At 42.2% G+C, this 22,743-nt stretch overlaps 1 protein-coding gene across 1 annotated transcript in view; it reads right to left on the bottom strand.

Moving 5' to 3' along the window:
• CACNA1B (calcium voltage-gated channel subunit alpha1 B) overlaps positions 1 to 22,743 on the bottom strand; it is a 1,044,174-nt gene that overhangs the window by 71,139 nt on the left and 950,292 nt on the right. The window contains exons 38-41 of the mRNA XM_085611669.1: positions 14,946 to 15,042; positions 6,531 to 6,639; positions 5,451 to 5,558; positions 3,632 to 3,744 (exon numbers count right to left, since the gene is read on the bottom strand). Coding sequence (XP_085467795.1) covers positions 3,632 to 3,744; positions 5,451 to 5,558; positions 6,531 to 6,639; positions 14,946 to 15,042 — 427 coding nt within the window. The remainder of the gene's footprint in view (positions 1 to 3,631; positions 3,745 to 5,450; positions 5,559 to 6,530; positions 6,640 to 14,945; positions 15,043 to 22,743) is intronic.

The raw sequence follows: 22,743 nt of genomic DNA, 5'->3' as shown, positions 1-22,743 counted from the left end.
TGCATAAGCACTACGAATACTATCCAGACTACTTATGTGAGAACAACATTTTAAGCTATTAAATGCAACACAAATAGGGAACATTATTTCATGCATAACAAGCTAGAACCTATGCAAAAGATCTAAGTAATTCAAAATTGGGCAAATTGAGAGACTTAGAGCAACCAGTGGTGGTCTGTGTTCATTCAAAGATAATAGTGGAATCCAAGTAGGTTGGGACCGAGTTAGAGATTAAGTACCAAGAGATGTAACAAAATCTGTTTTGTTGGGGGTTAAATTTAGACCCGCATTAATATAAACCGTAAAATGACACTAAAGTACAATAAGATAATGAACATGTGAAGCCTTAATGAAAAGTTAAATAACAATTACAAAACTGACCTTTGACACATAAACATAAAAAACATAGACTTATAATTATATAAAAAGAAAGCTATCAATAATGTATTGGAGCTGTTATCATTAATCCACACTGAGTTTAAAAAGGCACCATACTGCCCATCTCAATGATTTAAGAGGAACCCTGTTATTAAAGCAGTGGCACACACGCACCACTATCCCACCATTAGGTCTTTGGAGAACACCACCTACCACTGTACACTACCTAGGGTTGCAGGGTAGATTATTTCGCACAATTGCATCTGGCTAACAGCAGTGCCAGTTGAGGATGTGGGTGGAGCCAATAGAGTAAGTGGGTGGAGCCAGTGGAGGAAGAGGGTGGAGCCGGGGTAGGTGGGTGTGGCATCCAAAACAATGTGAGCACCTGCACTTAATATTTTACAAATTAAGCACTGCGTGTAGCCAATTCCTTCACCGCAGCGTTCCTGTGAGGCATAAAGTTCGTAATAACTTTATTGAAACGCCGCACTTCCCACATTTACAACAGAGACGAAGGCATGGTTGGCAAACACACAATCGAGTATGTTGAAGCAAGCAAACCTAAGATGGAGGCACACTGTATTACGCCGCGCCAGGTGTCTCCCGGCATCAGCGTGCCCCAAAACGTAAGACAGGTTCGCCGGAGCTGAAGAGAACATATCCGTCACAGTAGCTGACGAAGGGCGCTGCACAGAAAGGACTGCACGAGACGAAGAAACTTCACTAAGGTAAGCGCATGCAGTACTAGTCACGAGCTTCGTTTGATTATAAACATGAAGATGTCGGTTGGATAACGCTGCAGAGAATGAGGTCTCAGCATTGCCCAACAATCAAAGACAAAGCAATGTCTCACCTGACAATGACCGCAGGGGCACTTTAGACACAGCTGCAGTCCATCCCCAAACACGTCTTCACACCTGGTTCATTCTGTAATTCACAGCCAGTGAAAAACAACCCTGAAGCTTGAAATGTCATAAAATAAAAAGTCCATCAGAAACTGTTTTTGTGCTGTCATGGGCGTCGCTGCACAAGTCCCGGGGAGTAGGAACCTGCGCTCCCATGGTAATATCAATCGGGTTGTAGGCAAAAAGGCTCACCAGGTGCAGCACGCAAATACAGTGTGCAGTTGGGCACACATGAAGAGTTTGTCAGGCTTGCAGGTGAAGTTTATCAGACCACCTCTTATGTAGCGCACAGATGTAGAGTTCGCCAAGCTTGTTGGAGATAACTTGAGAATGTAAATCACACCCTGTGCAACGTCCATGAAATAGAGTGCTGGCATACTTTACATGAAAGCTTAGTTCTTGTCGTTGTGTCTTCATGAGATGGGGTACAGCACGCTTGTGTGAGGGCTGTCCGATGTAATGGACACCGGTGGGGCTGCTCAGCGTGCTGTCGTTGTACCTGTTTCATTTGTCCCCTTTGTAGCACAATGTCTTTAAAGAGATACTCTTGTTTGGTCTCTTGTGACTCCTTTTTGTAGCGTCTTGTTCCTGTTGCTTGCGCCTGTAGTCTCTTCCATGTAGTAGCTTCTTCCCAACATGTTGTAGAAGGCATCTTGAGGTCTCTTCAGGCCACTTATACCAACCATAGAGCGTGGGGACGTCTCCAACTCGTCGCCAAAATGAATGTAGTGACGTAGTCCACGCTGGTATGTTATAATCCAAGTAGTTTTATTCAGGTAAGTCAACATGTAGCATAAATCCTCATCATCAGGTGTATAAGTGCTGAAGGGCAGCCTGTAGGTTCTCATAAACAGCGCCACCAGGAGCAGCCTGCTAGTTGCTCAGCCCCATCCACCAACTGTCATCACTCATCCAGACACTCAAGCATTCCACTCCTAGCCCACACACCAAACATTCCACTCAGAACACTCACACAGGCTGAGCAGGATAACATAGGAGAAAAACCATAACATCAGAATACTATATTATCCCCTTTGGGCAGGTACTCTTCTTGCCTCCTTAACAGGTATGCATTTTAGATTTGATTTGACATGACAGCTGTCTGCAATATGTGTTGTTAGAAATTCTCCGATTACGAGTAGCAGGGTAGATGCTATTTAACACACACAACTCACCCAGCTTCAGTGTATTAAATTACACCTATATGAAGTTCTGGGAATAACAATTGGATTTTGGTGCTTGTGCACCAGAATTGGCATGTCATGGTAAATACAGTACTCTTTTTCCCTGTGAAATTCCAGAAGGTTTGAAATTCAGAAAGTTATCGAAGGGTACAGACTTTATCACACCAGGTAATTTCTGGGTATGATAATCTCAGTGCAACAAGCATCGATATACAGGACGATTATACATCTGAAAAATATACACATTCAATTTTTATCTCATACATGAAGTATACACAGAAAGTAACTATTTGTATTTTCTTTACTATTTTAATTTTTTAATGTTTTAGTCATGACTCAGGTAGGGGCCACTCCCACCACCTTCTGTAATGCTGCCGTTACCGCCACCACAGTTACCACCACCAGTCCAACCACTTCCTCTACCACCAAGATTACCACTAACATCATTACCAACACCATTATCATCATTAACCTCACCATTACTGACACCACCATAACGGAAGTTGTGCATGCCTGTGTTTGCACTTGTTACAAAATGAAAGCCAGACCTTTTGGCTTTGCCAATGACCACTCTTGCCTTATTAATCACTACGATGCTTTACATGAATCCTTTAAAATGGAGTTACTTTAACATCTGTGGTTTGTTTTGCTGTACACTTTCTGGTTTCTTTTATGATTCGTGTTCCTGTTATTAGAATCTCTATGGATGTTCTTCCTGTAATCTTTATGGTTATGTTTTTCATTAATGTGGTATATATGGTTTATGTTAGAGTAATGACTATGGTTGGTGTTACTGTAATCTCTATGGTTTGTGTAAGGTTTTGCATTTGTAATATGCATCTATTGCTTGTGCTACTGTGATCTCTGTTGAACAAGAGCTCTCGCTTGCCACCTCTGTACGTATGGCATGTGTAAATATAATGTCTGTGGTTGATGTTACTATAATATGTATGGCTTAGATTACTATAGCCTGCATGGTTGGTGATTTTGACAACACAATCATGAATCACCAAGTAGAGACTCAAAAAAAGACCAACTTTCTGTACTTTTACCATTTTTTAAAGAAATACAGACTGAAATGTAAAAATCTGTAAAATAGTGCAACTAGGAGCCTTATGCATAATTAAAGACAAATTGTGCACAAAAATGAGGTATCCTGGGTACCTGGGATAGGCCTCCGGGTGGCGGGTGAGACTGGTCTCTGTTTGATTTGTTCTGCTTGTAGAAGTCGAATATCATGAGTGCTGCATAGACCTTCCCTACGGTCATCTCTTCCGCTGGACAAGGGATGGGCAAACCATGAAGGAGGAAGGAGAGACAAGGTGATGAAAAAGCAAAAAACAATGAGTGGGTAAGTAGGATGGAGGTGAGGAATAGCAAAAGAAACAGGAGAAATTTGGTATCGTTGGAAAGAGAGTGGTGAAAAGACAGCCATAGCAATAGAAAGAGAAGGACAGATTGGAGGAGATAGCAAGATATGAGGGGGAAGCGGAGCAGGCCCGAGAAATTGAGTGTTGGAATCATGAAGGCAGATCCAGTGAGAGATAGAGACAGTGGCAGAAAAGCAGCAGAAATGACGAGACGGGTAGCAGAATTCAAAGGGAATAAAAGAATGGTGGTGAGATAATCAGGGTAAGGAAAGAGAAAAGGAAAAGATGGAAAGAAAGGAAGGATAAAAGTTAAAAGACAAAAAAGAACGAAACATTGGTAATTGAATGGAAGGAAGAGGAAACGAAAGAGGTGTTTGTTATACAAGAGAGGGGAAAGGATATTTTAAACGTTAGAAATAGAGAACATTTGAACGTTATCTTTGCATTCTGAGTGTCTCTGACAATTTGATGGACTTGTATCAGTGCTTTCAGTACATTTAGAAAGAGGAAATCGATGACATGTAACGGTGTAGAAAATGGTGAACATGTACCATGGACCTCGGAGAGGTTACTGGTGTAGGACACTAATGAATGTCTATCAATGATCTAAGCAGGGCACCAAATGCAGGAAATGAGAGAACATATATCATTGAGTTCCAAGGGACCCAGATGCAGAAAAGGGTTCATTTCTTTCATTACATCTAGAGTGCCCCAGATATTAAAATAAAAACAGATGAATAAACGCAGCAAGAAATTGTGTAACATCTACCACGTACGACATTAATTATCAGCTATCCAAGGTCAAAGCAGGGTCTCAAATGTAGGAAATTGGAAAATTCTATCAGTGACCTCGGGTAGCTCTCGATATAGGAAGTGGAGCACTTTCTCTGGCTGATTTCAGAGATTGCGAGACCTAGCCTTTCAGACATTTCCATCACTGAGCTGAGAGTGGATTCAAAGGTAGCAAAATGGGCAACAACAGTCGTTTGGTTGAAAGTGTGCCCAAGACCCGTGACCTTGTATGGAATTAAGAGGGGAACTACAGACAGCCGGATGAAGCACTTCTTTTCAGTGATGTCATTAAATCTGTCAGACCTTGTGACAGAGGCACTTTTACCAATGGGCTCTGAGCTCATTCTTACGCACTCTAGACCTTGCAATAAGAACTATTCTGCCAGTGACCTCAGACCTGATGACAGACCTTCGAATAGGATGATAGAGGGTGTCCCGGATACAGACAAAGTGCCATTTTTGAAAATTTCCCCTTACACTATAATAGTGCCCTATAGTGGGGGTTATAGTAGAGGCCTCGTAAGTTTATCTAACAAACATCATAAGAAGTCCTCAGCAAGGACTGAGTATTTGCAAGAAAATTATATGTGCCTTTGAAAACCGCCCTATCCACTTGGTGCACGGTCATAATATAAATATTTTCTGGAATCTAAATTCGAATTTCCATAAAGCCCCCAGCTGGCATCAACTTGGGGATAAGGGAGATTGCCAATTCCGCTGTGCGAGACGGCAAGCCTCCCTGATACCGGATATACACTGACAACTGTCTTTTGTCAGCCTGATCCTTCTGCATGACATTGCTCTGCCCTGGCATCACTTACGTTTGTGTGGTGGCACCAATAAATCCAAGGTCTTCTGTGAAAGACTGGGCCAAACTGAGGTGATCTCTTTCCGGAGCTCAGCATCACACCGGTGTTGCCCAATACCACCTGTAGGAACAGTAAACAACATACATTACTGGGCAGAGATGGAGAGTGGACTTTGAACAAGCATGCCAAGAGAGCAGTGGTTTCTGGATTCCAAGTAAACATCAGCATGATCCTTATGGAGTGATGTTGGGTATAATGGGATTTTAGACTTACAGTGGCCTAAAACCCAGCACTAAGATTTTATTCTCCCACTCTTAAGGAGTTGAACATTTCTAGTCCTGTTTTTCTGGAATTAGAATTAGGCCTAACTGTGGTTTTGTGTGACCTCTGCTGAAAACACTAGATGTGTCGCTGAAAGACAGAATATGATTTGGTACAGCCAAAACAGCACAATCATTCATTCAAACGTTGTGATTGCATGTCTCTAATCAACCATTCTGACCCACAGGCCAATGGCAAAATCAGGGAACTACGATGTAGGGTTGATGAACAGTTATGCATATCAGTTCTCTGATGTGATCACAATGGCCCCTATACCCCTTGCTCAGCAATCCTGTTACAGTTTAGCTTAGCTAACATCTAGCTATGGAACCTGTAAGACATATCATTTCATCACACCCTACTGATGGATTAAAGAGAAGCTCTTGCCTCAACGTAAGACAGGTTTTGTATTTGGCATCTGAGGTGTCATTTTCAAAAATTGCTGAGTATGCAAGATAGTGAAGATTCAGAGCATCATGTTTACACATAATTGAAGGCCACTTTCTCCCACTCTCACTGTTTCTCATGATCTCATTTCTGTATCTTTGGCTTAGAGAATCTGAAACTATAACCATGTAACTTGATTCTAGACACTTCTGATATCAACTATAAATATGTGCAACGCTGAACCTATGATAGTTACCCTCGTTGGCGACTGCTTAGGGGACCCTGCCAGATATATTTGTGATCATAGCATTTGATAAACACATTTTGCAGACTTAACCTGAAACGCAGGGAACTGACGCTTTTTCCTCACTCCGAAGAACCTACCAGGAGCCAGTTTGATGTCCAGCGCTGTACGTATCAAGGCCATGAGAGTGGACGTGAAGTGCACAGTTAGGGTCTGGTCTGAGATGGGCATGTTCATCTTCACCAGACGCTGAAAGGAGCAGAACATTCTCATCATCAGTAATAGCCCGATTGCCCTCCCAATGCCCCCACCCAGAGAAAGTCTTTACTGGACAGCAAGATACACACTATGCAGTCTACTACTAACCATTAACCTTTTGTGTGCTGGAGATGTGGAATAAGAACCCCTTATGCAGATAAGATTGGTTGAGGAATAACATTTTAAATCCATTGCTTTGACTATCCATTCACCCGTGGGGTCGTAGACAGAAAATGCTCCATAGCGATGAAACTAGCTCCCAAAGCCATCAAATATATTTATATTTAGTAACTCTATATTAAACCGCTGAATTACATCAAGGAGCAGTTCAATCCCACAGGAGAAAGACCAATGCCCTGAGTAACACAGCCTGAATATAGGACATAAGTAGTATGGCTACAGCAATCCCAGAATCATTCGGCTATATCAAGCAGCTTTTCAATATACCTGTATCAAGCCCCTCACTGCCAACAGTGCTTGAGCTATAGCAACCTCTATGTAGCAGTCACGGAGTAATGCCTTGCCAATTCATTTCTACGGTAGAGAAACGCTGCATCTCCGAGACATGTCATGAATCCACCAGATAAGTGTCCCACGGCCAAACCTCCATACCATATGACCCATTATGTACTTTGCAGGTAAGAAATGCACTGGGCCCCTGAACTCAGTCATCTACACAGAGTGATTGGTTCTTTTTGCGTTCTCATTAATTGTGATATCTGATCCAGAAAACATGGAAAGGAAGCTCCACTTTTATCCCCCTTTATAGAATATTTTGCGGGTGCGCTGAATCAATTTGAACCATTTTACTTAAACCATCCAGTTCTGCACTGATGAGTGTGTGTACATACACACCAACAATAGGATTTCGAAAACCCTAATACTCTACCACCTGAGGAACGAACCACCCTTGGCTCCAGCACACATAAGGCTTGGTGATATGCATTATAAGAAATCAAAGCGATTTGTAGGTTCACTTACTGCAAGAATCATGGGGTGAAGCCCACGTAAGTGAGGGAGGGAGAAGTGGTAGAGAAGGGTGGAGAGGGACAATGAAGCATGGAGACTGGTTGGAGGCAATAGATGGGGTGAAAGTAAACGTAATCAAGGCACAGAGAAAGGCTGAGCGGGGGGAATACTGCAAAATAGGAGAAAGAGCGGAAGACTGGGGATTGGTGGGGATAGGATGGGTAGACGTGCAAGATAATGTGGAGAAGTGGCAACCATTCATGAGAGAGAAACAAAAAGAAATGAAGAGTATAGTGGTGAAGAGTGAAGTCTTGAAGATATTAAGAAATAGTGTTATGCACTATGGGTGTTTAATAGACAGGGAGAAAAGGAACAATGAAAAGGCGAAAATATTGGGCATGGGCAAAAAGGTTGTAATAAACAGGGAGAAAAAAGTACAAAGAAAAGACAAAAATATTGGGCATGGGGAAAACGGTTGTAAGAGTCTGATAAGAGAGGGGAAATGTGAGCAATGAAGACTTAAGAGATGAAAGTGAGTGATATTTGTGGGCAGTGGAGACTTCAAGGAAGTGTTACACCACTATAGAGGGATAGGGAGGTACATTTGGAGTGGGTAGTGGAGACTTTAGGAGAGGTGAAAGGAATGCAGAAAATGTGAGGCTCTGAGCATGGACAACAGCAACTGCTAAGATGGAACATGAGACTAGAAAAGGGAGAGACAAAGGGTGTAGGCCATGACTGTAAGGCACTGGTGCATTACACATAGAAAGGATGAGGTGTTGATTGTGGCTAGTGGAGATGGTAAAGGAGCTGAAAGTGACATGTAAAGGCTGAGGCACTGGCTGTGGGTAGTGGAGAACATAAGATAGAATAGCATGGCAAAGGAGCAGACATTGGGTATGGGAAGCAATAAATAAGGGTTGTAAAAAGACAGGGAAGGGTAAAACATTGGAGTTGCGTCATGAATACTGCAGAAGAAATGAGAGGCACAAAGAAAGGGAGCATCACAAATTGAGGTTAAAATTAAAGGCGACGTTAGAAAAGATTGAGAAAGAAAAACAGGTGGAGGAGTTAGAGAGAGAGAGAGAGAGAGAAAGCAGCAGAGAAAGAATGTAAATGTGAAGGAAACATTGTCAACAGGAGACCTCCAGCCGCCATACTTGACATTCACAGATTTCTCCCTGGATTTATTCTATTGACTGGCTGAGGTCTTTGGAAAAGACACTCAGGGAACACTATCTCAGCAGGATCTCCTTTCCGAGATGTTCCTCTACCCTCATTAACATTGTTCATGCATGAATATATATCAAAATTATTCTTTACCATTAGCCGAGAACATAGTGCCATTACAAAGCACAGGAGGTCCGATGGTGGTGTGTGACTAGGACATTCCTGTGGAGCCAGATGACACTTCCCATTGTATGGAATGCCACAATATGCCAGAATGAAGGCCTCCTGTATCCTGTAGACTATGACAAATGACCCTACCCAACCAACATGCACAGACCAAGAACAAGCGCATGCAATATGAAAGCCCCCATCGTGCAGAGCCTCAACGAGCACAGATTCCTAAAGGGAAAAGAAAATTCACGGGAGGGGTCACTGTTGAGAAGCAGGTGTGAAAAAGCAATCGTACAGACTCACATCCACCAAACAGCCAGGAAAGGGGGCAAGTGTGGGTGACTGGTGAAAGGCGCACATCTGCAAAGTAGACTGACCACCCACAGTCACGACCACACACGAAAAGGTGCCACAAGCAACTAAACACCAGTGCTTCAAGCAGCCCAAGTCACACCAAGTCATTAAATCAACTTCAATCCCATGTGCACACCACACTCGACTCAGAATAGAATGGACACAGAAACATTCATAACCCACAAAGCACATTTAATCACCTTGTAAGTACACTGAAACAAAAAGACATACAACCATGTGTTTACAACGTTTTCTTTTATTGGAGTGGGCTGCTCTATCCTTTGTGCCATTGTATGTGGTCACTTCAATAGATGGTTATTGTTAGGTTTTACTCAACCTGTCTGCGCCGCCTTCCTTTGTTGCTTGGCAAAGGTAGCTCTTAGGAAGGGCTTTTTCCCATCCAAGAGCCGCTCAGGTATATGTGCTTAGCCTAGTATTTGTCCTCTACCTCTCATATCACTGAGTCCCTTTTTTGTAATTTGTTCTCACTTTTATGGCGATGATTCTTAAGTGTGATTATCCTTTGCCCCTCCGGAAGGAAGGTGTGGACGACTGGCACATGTCTTTGCATGTCTCATAGAAAAAATACACCTTCATTTTTCCCACTTATGTATTCCTCACGTTTCCTTTAATTATCTTTGCCATTCTCCTATTTTTATAACACATTATTTCCTCAGCTAGGAATCCTGCTTTTCCTTTCAGTTCCTCGGATTTGGTGGCCACATTTCATCTGTGGCTGTTTGCCTCTTTCGTTTATCACATATAAAACATGTGTCCCCTTCTATGCCCACTTGCTACTATGGGTCCAATTTATAAAGATTATCTTCTGTCACAAAGATTGACTTAGACAACTTAAAGAGTATGCCACCCTCCAACTCACAGAATACATTTTGCGAATTGGGCACTAATTCTAAAGTGTAAACTCTCATCCTATCAGGTCTTGGCTACACTTCTTCTCTGTCTTCATCTTCTTCTAGAACTGCACTGTCCGCATTTTCCTAATGTTGCTTATGGCGCAAAGATGTGCCTTTCCACTCACTGCTGGCCTGATACATTTTTCATAATGAGTACAATTTGACTTTGTTTTCAAGTCCTTTTCTATCCTTCAGCTTTAGTATTCTAGCATCCAGTGCACTCTTTAATACATCTTGATTCCACCTGGGCCTTCTTCTGTGCCTAAATTGGTGAAACAATAAGTGTAAGGACCCAACGTTTTGCTCAGAAGCCCATGGCCAGCACTATGAATGCTGGGATTGGCGAATACAAAGGCTACGTAGCCTTGATTCCACCTCATGTGTCTTTCATGCACTAGCAACCAATCCCTGCCTCTTTATCTCACTCTTTCAGGTTCTTTATGATCTTTGCTTTCTCCCTTGTCACAGTTTTACCCTTCTCCTGGCCCTGTTTCTTTCCCTCTATTTTGTTTTTCTCTCTTTTACCCTGGGCGAATGTCTGATGAGGAAAAATAAGTGTTGGTCCCCCAAAAGGAGTGCTGGTGGGCCCCACCTGCACCTTCGCACTTCTGTTTCAAAGTTCTCCTTCCTTTCACTTATCAGATTTTAAATCACTCACTCTTTTTATTAGAGTTGCTAAGTTTCTTTCTGGTTTCTTATATTATACGTCTTACATCTTGAATTTTGAGCTGTGCTTTATAAGTTTTTCTTGCTGAATACAGCACTTTTGTTATAACCCTAAATAGTAGTGTGACTCTTCCTCCCAGCAAATGTGCATGGACTTATTTTTACTTGTTCCCAGGGTAGTGCTAAGACATAACCATTGCCGTGAAGCCAGAAAACACGGCCCTTCGCGAAAGCGGGCGCGGTTTACTGACTTCGCATCAGGCAAAGTTCAATCTCCCCCAAGCGCCATACCCCTGCAAGCGGAAGGGCACAGACTGTCAGAGGAAGGGTTTAATTCACTGCCACTCAGGCCAGCAGTGGGCAAGAGATGCTGCTGACGGATGTCCACTGCTGATTCCCTGCTATGAAAAGTTCTGCCAATTACATGGGTAATAACCGGTAGCAGTCGCCCACTGCCCTCACGAGGCAGAGTTTTCCTACTGTCCCCTTTTTGTCCGCACTGCTTTATTTAAAATTTTGGAAATCGTGAAGTTGGCGAAATGTCAAATATATATGCAAAGTTGATAGTTGTATTTGCTCTTGCAACTTTCCATCACCTTAATCCTGGGGTAAACCACTAATAACAGGGAGTCCGTGAGCTACATAGGATGAAGATGGTCATGTGGAAAAGTTTTAAATCTACTAAATGTTAGGAGAATGTGGTTTTCATGCATCTAGGTCTATTCCTTGATGCGGATCGTCATGTTGAAAACAATTTGTTAGAACTTGAATATGTACTCTGTACATTACTTAGTGCTTTAGACAAACATTTTAGTTTGACCATCACCTCTAAAATGATCTGATCGTTGGTCAACAATATTCTTTTAGAAAAGTAAAATAAACTATTTTAATGTCAGTCGTAGAATAATTCGGGAGTCTCTAATTTGGATTTATTCATAGAAAAAAAAGTCAGACTTTTCAGCCCTTTTTCAGGGTTTAAAAGCAAATTCATTTTAAACTAAATGTTTTTCATTTCAGCAAATATTTTTCGGCCAAAAGATTACAAACTGCAGACTGCATATTATTTTATTCAGGCATACGTTTGCCATTTAATTGTTATTTTTAAAAATACCATAGAACAAATGTAGTGTAGCTCTGTGTAAGGGATCTTTAGTTTTGGTAGAACAACATTTTTGCTAACGTTAACAGGTATAACAGGTCACAGATGGGAGCTTCAACGTCAAGCCGTTACAAGTTCTCCCTTACAAATTTGTGCTGGAACCTGTCCAAGAACACTTACTCCGGACATGAAGAACTATGCAATAGCAGGGCGACACGTAAGGGTAGTAACATCCTGTGTTGCTCCATAAAATAGGACATACCAATCTAGGCACCAAAAATAACACAAATGCTGAGGTCTGCCCTCTGTTTTTTACCCACCACTAATATTGCCAGAGTAGAGGCATTAGCAACACTATTATCCTTAATCTGATGGGGGATTTGACAGTACATTTTAAAAGTGAATTGCTAGCTTCAAAAAGTATACATGGTAAGAATTCTGAAATAGCTGTAGTTCAATATTACTCCCCTAAAAGTATTTCCACTGGAAATAGGAATTAAAAGTCTACTCAATGAACGTCAAGTTACTACCAGCTTCCAAGAGTATGGAGTAAAATATTGTCGAAGAAACCCATTATCTTAGTGTAGCTGCAACTGCTACAGCCATGTTTAACTGCTCATGATTACTGTGGAAATGACTGAATATGATGCTTAAAGCCTCTCTTCCACATCTGGCTGTTGACAAGAGAAAGTGTTGGTTTGTTTGCTCAGCCGGAAAAGCTCAGCTTCTCGTTATAACTGAAGGTCCTCTTCCTGTCTCGAGATCTCTGGCACCTGTGCGCTCCCTTCGTTTCATGAAACCAGGAAATGCCCTTTAACACCTGTTTGTAGACTACTATATATGTGTGTGTCTTGCCTTCGCTTAGCAACGTTTAATAATATTACTTTGCTGGGAGACCTCCTTGTTGACCGAATCTGTGATTCTCATATATAAATGTATCTTTTGTTAACAAACATTTTAAGCCTTCTGTTAGAGTTAGTGTAGAATTTGTTTGCCAAAATGTTGTCTTAAAATCTTAATCTTTGGGGCAGGATGAGGTAGAGAGACTTAAATCAATACATTCGACCTGGTAAATACTATTGGATGTTAGCTCTGAGCTCTCTGCTTTGTTAAACTAAAGTTACATTCTCAAGTGAGTGTGTATTATTTGACCACCAGGAGGATGGAAAGGGCAGAGGTTTCCTCCCCTGAGGCTGGTAGGAGCACATTTACTACTCCTTCTGACACACCACACACAATGACAGAAACCAGACATTAAGTGTGCATATGCACAGCGCAATGGATTCTAACACTGGCACACCCTGAATGAAGCACAAACACCTGCATGAAGTCACACACTTATCTCCACAATCAGCAGCACATAAAGGACATGGCTACATAAAAAGACAATCTGAAAAACAGGACTGCCTGCTTAATCTGTGATAAAAAAAAAAAAAAACAGACAGAAAGACGTAGTGAGAAAAGAAAGCCAATACGTGTGTCACCTCTAATGTATGTGTAAGTCAGGCTGTGCTCCTGTGAGCTTTGTGGGGCAAGAAGATAGTTCTCTCCTTCTGAACTGTAGCTCTGCAAACTCCGAGGAGCAGGGACCTCCCTCTAGTCGTATATTCATATATGATTTACGTTACTGAAAGCAGTATAGGGGACAAAAGCTCCCATTCAACTACTTTGCAGGTCTATGACGTGCCTCGTTGTAAACTCTGTAAACTAGATTTTGGTGTAAATGACCAATGGTCACTGAAGACACGTGCAGGACATATATAAAGCTTTATCTGCAGGAAGTGTATGTAGAGGGCGTCAAGCATGATTTACTTTAGCACTGAAGGACATTAACACTATTATAGAAGACATTCTCTCAATGACTCTATATGAGTTGTTAAAAAAGTAATGTTCGTGAATGAAATTTTAATCATGGTTTTAAACACTGAGATGTTATAACATTGTACTTATGTTTGTGAAGGTGCTAAAATGGACTCTCCACATTTTCATTTACACACTAATCTTCAGCATGCATTCAGATTTTTTAAAATACATTTTCGGGCAGGTGGCCTCCCTGTTGGATGTGGCCAGGGGCTTGCAATAATGTCACAGTAAGAGATTGTACTTGTACTATGGAGAGCTCAGCATTTGACCAATGTTTTGCTTGGATGCCCATCTTTAATACTGGACAAGAAGAACCAATTAAAACCTTTTTTCTGACAACAAATGTGCAGATCAACTCTGTGGGTGCATATAATGGTATGCGTATGTAATGTTGGTTCTGTCATTGTTAGTTTTCACCTATAGAAGAGCTCATTTTATGATGATTCAGTATTTCATAGGCTGTAGTCAAAGGCTGGTGTTTGTTGAAGTTGCAATGAGGATCCGTGGAGATCCTTTCCAATGTCATTTTGAATAAATAAACAAATTGAATAAGCAGTGTTCTCTGTTTGGCTTGTGTCACTGTAATCTGTGTGGGGCAGAGCGTTGTCTCCTACCTCTTACTTGTGTAATTAGAATATCTATGCAGCACAAAGCTTGCATCACACTCTGAGCTTATAGTGTGAGTAAATAAAAACAGAGGCATACACATATACGTCACCTGATATGCTCAAAGGCATAGAGAAAGTACTGTGGGTCAGCAATAGAAAAGAAGTGTCACAAAGGCTTTGCTGTTATCACTTAGCACCATATAAAAGGGACATTGAGACACAAGGACTAGAGGAGAGTCAACAAAATAGTCGCATGTACAGTACTGCACCAAGGAAACATTAAAACAACAATAGTGCAAATCACTTCAACCACCAAAATATTGAGACTCACTGGGGAAGGTATAGAAGCACCAGAAGAAAGAGAAAAAGCACTAAGGACAACCACGGAGACAAGGTACACCACTGGACAGAGGAAGCCCCTGTTAGTAGCCGAGAAACAATTGAAGAGGGGGAGGCTGAGCCAAAGGAGAGGGGAAGGTCTACCTTATAGGCCACTCTGGCAGGGCATTTCTTCCCCAGGCCTAGAGGAGGGGACATGTGCCGCAACATCTCCTGCATGTCACTGTACCCGATTCGCCCGCTGTGGTACCGTAGGGGATGGAGGCAAGAGCAAGTGGGGTAGGCAGACAGAAAAGACCACATCCATCCACACACATACACACACAAAGAGAGCAAAAGTGGGAAAGGGGGAAAGCAGACAAGAAAACAAATTATGGTTAATTCATCTTTTTTTTGCATTTCACAAAAAAACACCCATAAAGGAAAATGTGGTGATGTTATAGCGGCAGCAGTTCCTTCTCCTTCATCCCTTTTTTGCAGGTCAATGTGGGTTCACAGAACCAGCTTGGGATGGAAAGGTTGGCAGAGAAGGAGTTTTCTTTTTCCTTTTTCAAACACTCATGTCAAGCATTATTTCATCATGCTTTTGGGGAAGGAAAGGCAAGAAATGGCATAAGGCAGAATTATGCAACTAGAAGTGGTCTCTGATTCAAGTGTTTGCTTCTGGTATAACAAGGACTTCCTGGGGCATAGCATGACTTGTTTGCAGTAAATCTCAAAATCTTTCTTACCTCTAAGGGTTCATCTCTGCTGTCATGAATTAGAGATCAGCCTTTTCTTCTATAATCTATCAAAGCTAATTCAGTTACCCAGCTTACCTCAATTTGCACTTCCATAAACTATTATACCACAGTTGAGGCCTAAACTACATGAACATCATAATAACTTATTCTTTATACTCCTACCCGGCTTGTCACATGCTAGTGCATTATGAAACACATAAATACATACATAAACAGGAACATGTAGGCTGGTCTCAAGCTATGGAGAGAGAACAGCTAGTTAGATCCAAAGATAGGCAGAGACAATAAGGGAGGGGGGTAAGATGTTGAGCAGACAGTAACAGACATGGCCTTACTGTCAGTTTCAAAGTTGATGAAAATAAAGAAGGCAGTCTCCAGAGGACATGGATTGTTTTTTCTTTCTTCTTGTGTTTGGTTTCCTATGACTGTATCCCATGAAGCCTGTTTTAGCATCCATTTCCAAACTCATACAATAAAAGTAGAAGAAACTGAAAGAGAAGCAGTGGTTTGTAGATATGGTAAAAGTAAAGATGGTGGAGAATGATGTGGTGAAGGTGAACAAGATGGAGAAGAAGAAGCAAGACACAAAAGAGGGAGGCAGCAAGGGAAATAAGTTGAGGGAGGAGAGGTATAAATAGAGCAAGAGCGAAAAGGAAAAGAAGCGGAAGAAGACTGAGGAGAAAGAAAGGGAGGCAGAGAGGGTGAATGCTAAAGGTGACTATGGAGAAGAGGGAGAAGGAGAAAAATCAGATAGAGTATCCAAAGTTTAAGATGGTAAAGACGTTGGAGAAGGCAAAGAAGAGGCAGTAAAGCAGAATAAGGTGCAGGAGAGAAAGAAGAAGGTGAAGATAACGATAGCGAAGAAGAGGATACTGACTATTATAAGAATAGGGAAGCAATAATTTTGTAAACAATATTTTTGACACAATATTTTTGTTACACGATACTGTTGATTCCGATATTGTGTCAGTGATGCGGCTGCCAGCCTGGTAAAGCAGCGAATACATTAAGAGACAATGTATGCTGCACAACTGAAAAGAAATGGTGGAATCACCAATCATGGAAAGCCACTCTGTGATGAGAGACCTCTTAGCAGGTCCACAGCTCTTCAAAACCCATAGTTTGAGGGAAGAAAGGACATGCTGGGCCAATAACACTAACAGCAGTTTTAAAAACATGTCCAAGCCATTAGAAATCTGCTGTCTGTAGAAAGAGAGCTATATAGAACATTCCCAGGCTACTGGAAACTTATTATCAGCAGGAATATAGCTCTAGTTGCATCTGCAGGCTAACAGAAACCTACTATCTGCAGGAAGAGTGCTTTAAGGACAAGCCCAGGTCAATAGAATGTCTGTAAGATGAGAGATCTATGGACATGCCAAGGTTAAAGGAAATCCGGTACCTGCAGCAAGAGCTTTACAGACATGCACAGGTCAATAGAAACCAAACATCCGTGGGACCAGTGCTCTTAGTACATGCCCAGGGCATTGGCAACCCAATATCTACATGGAGGGAGCTGCTCTAAGGACATTGCCAGGACAATGGAGACATATTGTCTGCAGGGAGCAAACTCTATGAACAACACAGCTAGGCCATAGTAATCTGTTTTCCGCAGGAAGGGCTCATTTGTCCCCTACCAACTCACTCTTTGCCAAGGAGAGAACTCCAATTACACACTTAGTTCAAGTAAATCTACTGCCATCAGTGACAACAGTCTAGGAAAAAACATCTTCTGCAGTAATAGAAGGTTTTAGGGTCACACCTAGCCCAGGTTATGTGTCACAATATTTTGGTCGAAAACATCAAGCTAAAAAATTATCAAATCCACTGTTTCAACTACCACAATATCTATTGTCAAGGTACGAACTGTAGGAAAGTATAGATTTAGTATTGTTAACTCACACATCTGTTTACCTTGAGGATATAGTGGTAATTGGTATTGTAAAGTCGAAATTTCTGAAGATCGATATTTCGACCAAGATATTATGATTTTTACACAATAAACTGTGTGAGCAATCTACTACAGAAAGAGAGAGTAAAAAAGATAGAGAGAGCGAGAGAAAAAGAAAGAAAGTGAGAGAAAGATAAATGTTTGACACTCTCAGCCCATAGGAAACCAATGAATACAGAAAGTGAGCCCAATGGAGGATACTCCAATGACATTCTCTATAGGAAGAGACCTCTTCGAATATTTCTTCTGCTCTTCTAGCCCATACAAACTTCTCATTTTCAGAAAGGCACTGAATGCAAGATATATAACTCAAAACTCTGGAACTCTGGAAAGAGAGGTCAATGCCTTTGTACACTCAAATGATTTAATGTCTATTTAAAAAAAACTGCATTTCTTGTATACAGGAAGCAAATACCTGAATCAAAGGTCAAAGGCTTCAGTCTCATAAGCAGTGCCTATGCCCTGTAAGCGGGGCAGGGAATTGGAAAGGGGGCACAGGTCGAGGGAATATGTGCATCTCATTCGCACTCAGGCGCAGGCTAGCCAATGATTCCATTGGCAGTTCATTCCCAGCTTGCATACAAAGAGCTGGGCTATACTCTTGAAATGCCAAACCTTGTAGGCCACCCTAGGCGGGCACTGCTTTCCCAAGCCCAGAGGCGGAGCAATGAAGCGTAAGAGACTGTACATATCCTTATAATGAATCCGGCAACTGGAAAGAGAACGGTACAGGGTGTAACACAACAAGGAACAACCCAACCCAACACAGCGCTCATCCTCCCTGCAAATATGGCCGCCACAATAATGGAAATAAATTGATAAACTTTAGCCCCCAAACGTGATGAGTGCTCCTCTCAACCTCGTACCAAGAGGATGTGAAGACCAGGAAAAGGCAACAATCTTGGCTCTATGTTCTGATCTCGAATTTAATAGTATCGAGTTGCAAAATTAAAGTGTGAAAATGACTGATATTTTTCAAGGGTGCAGGTATAAATTCACATTATTTCTCAAACAACCAATGTCTCCTGACCCTTATAGCTTGCATCATAATCCCTTTGCCTTAATGCTTTAAATCTCAATTCGGTTCAAACCTGCATTTACTCAAATGTAAATGCAATCTATTTTGTCAACTCTTTATATTAGTTATTCATTATTTTAGTTAATGGAGATTTTTGACTTGGGATGTCTACTTCGCGATACTATTAAACTCGAGATTGCGACTGATTGTCAATGTATTAACAGTTAAGGAAGAGCTTTTATAATTAGGTCAAACATTTCTCGCCCTCACATTCGAGCCATCATCCCCTGCTCTCTGCCTTATACCACAGGAACGAAACGATGGCACATTATGGAAAATGCTGAGAAACATAAACTAACATTTTCAACAGTTTTAAAGATGATCTAAACTTTCCAATAACAATAATGCACATGTACTGGGCGAAGGATAACATTTTCCTATCTTGAAATAATCCACTATTATGTCTTAAAATTCATTCAATGTTAGTATGTCTTAAAAAGCAGGGTTTCTTGCTCTGTTCTAAAGAGTAAGCATTTTATGAGCTCATAAAAATAATGCTAAGCAGGCTGTGCCTTAGCAGCCATGGTTAACTGCGGAAAGGTTTAGGGTTTGTAAGATGTCACATTGCACCAGAATGGCTCAACTACTGCTGAATGCCACGGTGCCTGCTAGCTCATAGCATGCTTAGCATTTGGAGAAAAGTGAGGGTGCTCTGTGAACCACTTTGGAGAAGCAAAACCAAAGGTCCTGAGGAAGCGATAAAGCAGAGGGGAAGGTTCTACACAGACACGGGCATCAATATTGGAGATCTCTATTTTAAAAATTTTATAAACAACTATAATAATAATAAACAATCTTTATCCGGCAGTGAACACAGCCATAAAAGATACAATAAGTTAAAAACAGAAGCAAATCCAACAAACAACTATAAGGAAAAAAAAACATACATTACGAGGAAAAACAAAGGAAAATCATTCACTCGTTCGGCTAGTCCTTGGGCTACCCTGTCTGAATTGCACAACAAAGTTTGCAGGCATCACAAGCAGGAATGTCACCTCTTTCCTTCTAGAAACATTCAATAAAACTGTATAATTATGAGAAAATATGTTCATTAAGGGAGATTGCATGGCGTTTATAGAAATTACTGAATCAGTCACCTGCAGGGTGCACTTTAAAAAAAAAAACATTAGTGTTCATGCAACGCCTATTTGTTCACATTTGAGCCAAAATCTTTATTACTTCATTGAGAGACACACCAATGGCCCACACCCAGAATATATGTCATTGACTATAAATGACCAGTGGGAGATTGTAACGACTGGTGACTCATACACTCTTATTGGTTGGAAATCTTGGCGTTTCAAGATGGCAATGATGCATCATTAAATCATGGGAACACATTTCGGTCACTAACATTCTGCCCTCCTGGTCCTGTGGCTTCTGATCACCTCTTGTTTGCACTGATGAAGTTATGACGGCGCAGCGGCACTGGGTCATTTGTGTGCGAAGAGCAGTGTGAGAGCTCCTTCCCCCAACACCACCTTCAACCACAAATGAAGCAGCAGGCACACATACCTGTTTTAGCAAGGCTTTGTCCAAGGGACATAGTGGACATTTAAGAGGTTCTGGAGATGGATGGATTGTGTTGTACCAAAAGAAGAAAGCAAGAATTTTCAATGATATAACAAATTGCACCAACATAGGGGTTCTTGTTGTTCAAGACATCCACGTATCCCAAAATGTCCTACATGCTTCTCTTTGTGGGATCTGCCGTAGTGCAGTGGAATGATGAGTGAGTGAAGCCACTTTCTCCTAAATGAGTGTTGCACAGTGCTTGCATTTAGAGAGACAATAAAGTCATGTTTCCTAGACCGTGGTTAAAAAAAAATCATGTCTGTCTACTGCCCTTCATGCAAGGAGGGTATTTTTAGCAAAGTTTGACCAGATTTGACTCTTAGACAAGATGCATGTTACCTGATGTTTCTTTTTGGCCATCTGTGAGTAACTAACCGCACTGGCATCAGAAGCCAGAGATATTTCCATCTCAGGCATTTAAGGTGAGCAGAGAACAAAAGAACTGCTTTCTCGGCAGACTTTCTCTGGCCAAACACTATTTCGGGAGATAAGACGGAGAAGCTGCTTCTTTGAGGCGTTTAAGAATAAGAGCCATGTCCAGGTTTTTTGGGGCGGTCCTAAGGTCAGGGTTGGGTTGTAATCCTTCCTCATCCAGCTGTGGATGAGATGTTGCCTGTCAAGCAATGGTAGACTTCTGTCTAAATCCTTTAAGGGGAAGAGCCTCCTAAGCATTCCTTATTTCCTACTTAAGGGGTCTGCAGCAGTCCTGACTGTGCCTATGAACCTGTACAGGAGTGATGCTGAGTCCTTTTTTTATCATGCGAGGGAGGAAGCAGCTTTAGAGGATTGGAAACTAGAGATTACCAGGCAGGGATCAACAATAGGGGCATGATTACGAGTTTGGCGGTGCGGGAGCGGACGGCCACGCTGGCGGCCTGCTCCTGCACCTCGAAACCTATGTGCACACCGCCGGCCACATTACGAGTTTCCTCGTGTCTGGTGGGCTTTCTTTGGTGGTTCCACGACAGTGCCTCTGAAAATGGGTACCACAATAGGAACGCCAAAAACAGTTCCTGCATGGCATGGACTGTAAAGTCAATGCTGTGCAGGAGCTGGGGCACATGTACACAGGGGGGCACATGTTGTGCCCCCCTGCATGCAGCCTCAGGCGGTCCTTAAACTCGTAATATGCATGGTGGTGCCGCATCGGCACCACCAGCATATTGCTGAGCCCCTGACTGCTGCGCTAAAGCCAGGAAACTGCGGTTCCCTGGCGAATGTAGCGGTGCAACGTCAGTCCAACCACCAAAGTTATATTTAGGCGGTCAGACTACTGGCGTGGCAGTTGCTGGACTGCCACTGCCGCATCCCCCAAGTCTGGCAGTCCTCAGACCGCCAGACGCGTAATTAGTTGCTTTGCTCCATTGATGTCAGGTTCTGGCCTGTTTCTAACCCCTTCCAGCCTGAGGACAAAGGTCAGTTAGACAGTTTCTAATCATACACAACTTTTTATTAAATCTTAGGATAATCGTTTCCCGCTAGACTCGTAATTAGGCCCTATGAGTTGCTCTGCTCCATTGCTGTCAGGTTCTGGCCTGTTTGTAACCCCTTCCTGCCTGAGGACAAAGGACAGTTAGTCAGTTTCTAATCATGCACAACTTTTTCCTAAACTATAGGATGTTATCTTGACCATGGGTTGCTGAATAGATCTCTACTGGTGTCTCCAGTATATTGCTAATGCATTATGAATAATAGCTGTGGCTTTTATGTCTCCCCGCAATGTACTTATACCTTCGTAATGCCATGGTTTCGGTTACACATGGATCCCCTGGTCCAACACCTGCTACAACATTCTAGGTGAGCATTGTGGGTGTATGAAAACAGGATTATGGTCACTGGAGGAAATTAACAGTTGCTGTAATGGCGGATGTGCCACTCAAATCTCATCAACTGAGTTTTTTTTTGTGCCTACCCAAACTAATGATGACCAATGCCACCGTGCATGGATGTGGAGCTGCAGTTAGGGCTAGGTAAACTTAGGAGGGATAGGTATACTTAGGGCCACCTTCATAGAGTCACTGATCCTCCAACTGGCAGCTCACCTAGCTCTGGACACTTTTCTGACTCAATTCTCAGACAGTGATGTGCCAATCCAGCTGGCGGTAGCCGCATAAAGAGTGCAGTAGCTGCCACCAGCATTCACGGTGAATACAGAATAGGGCTGGCAGCTACTGAGGGCCAAGAAAGCCGACCTTTCAGGTGTTTGCTACAGCCATTAAGTGAACCCCCTCCATCTCACTTTATATTCCTGATAGATACTTCCTAAAAATTCCCTTCAATGACAGTAAAGTGAAATGTCTCACACTGAAGGGATTTTATCTGCTGATAGTGACAATGACTTGCTGGGCAGGTGTGCTCTTCTGGTTTATCCTCAAAGGCCAGGTCTGGACTCAAAGTTGGGATTGTCTTGAAGCTTGCTTTGGGCTTCCATGCAGGTCAAGCTACCATACTTTCCATGAGCCCTGGTCATGAGACAAATCCAGAATCCCCCTTCTGGATGTCTCACAGCTGCTCAAGACCATTGTAACAGTGTACTGTGAATTACAGTGTTGATAGGCACGGCAGGCGTTTTGCATCTCTGGTCTGAACAGGTGG

This window comes from Triturus cristatus, chromosome 1_2 (assembly GCF_964204655.1).
Source record: "Triturus cristatus chromosome 1_2, aTriCri1.1, whole genome shotgun sequence".
NCBI classification, from domain to species: Eukaryota; Metazoa; Chordata; class Amphibia; order Caudata; family Salamandridae; genus Triturus; species Triturus cristatus.
The sequence above is the reverse complement of the archived record's forward strand: the minus strand, read 5'-3'. Positions and strand labels throughout refer to the sequence as shown.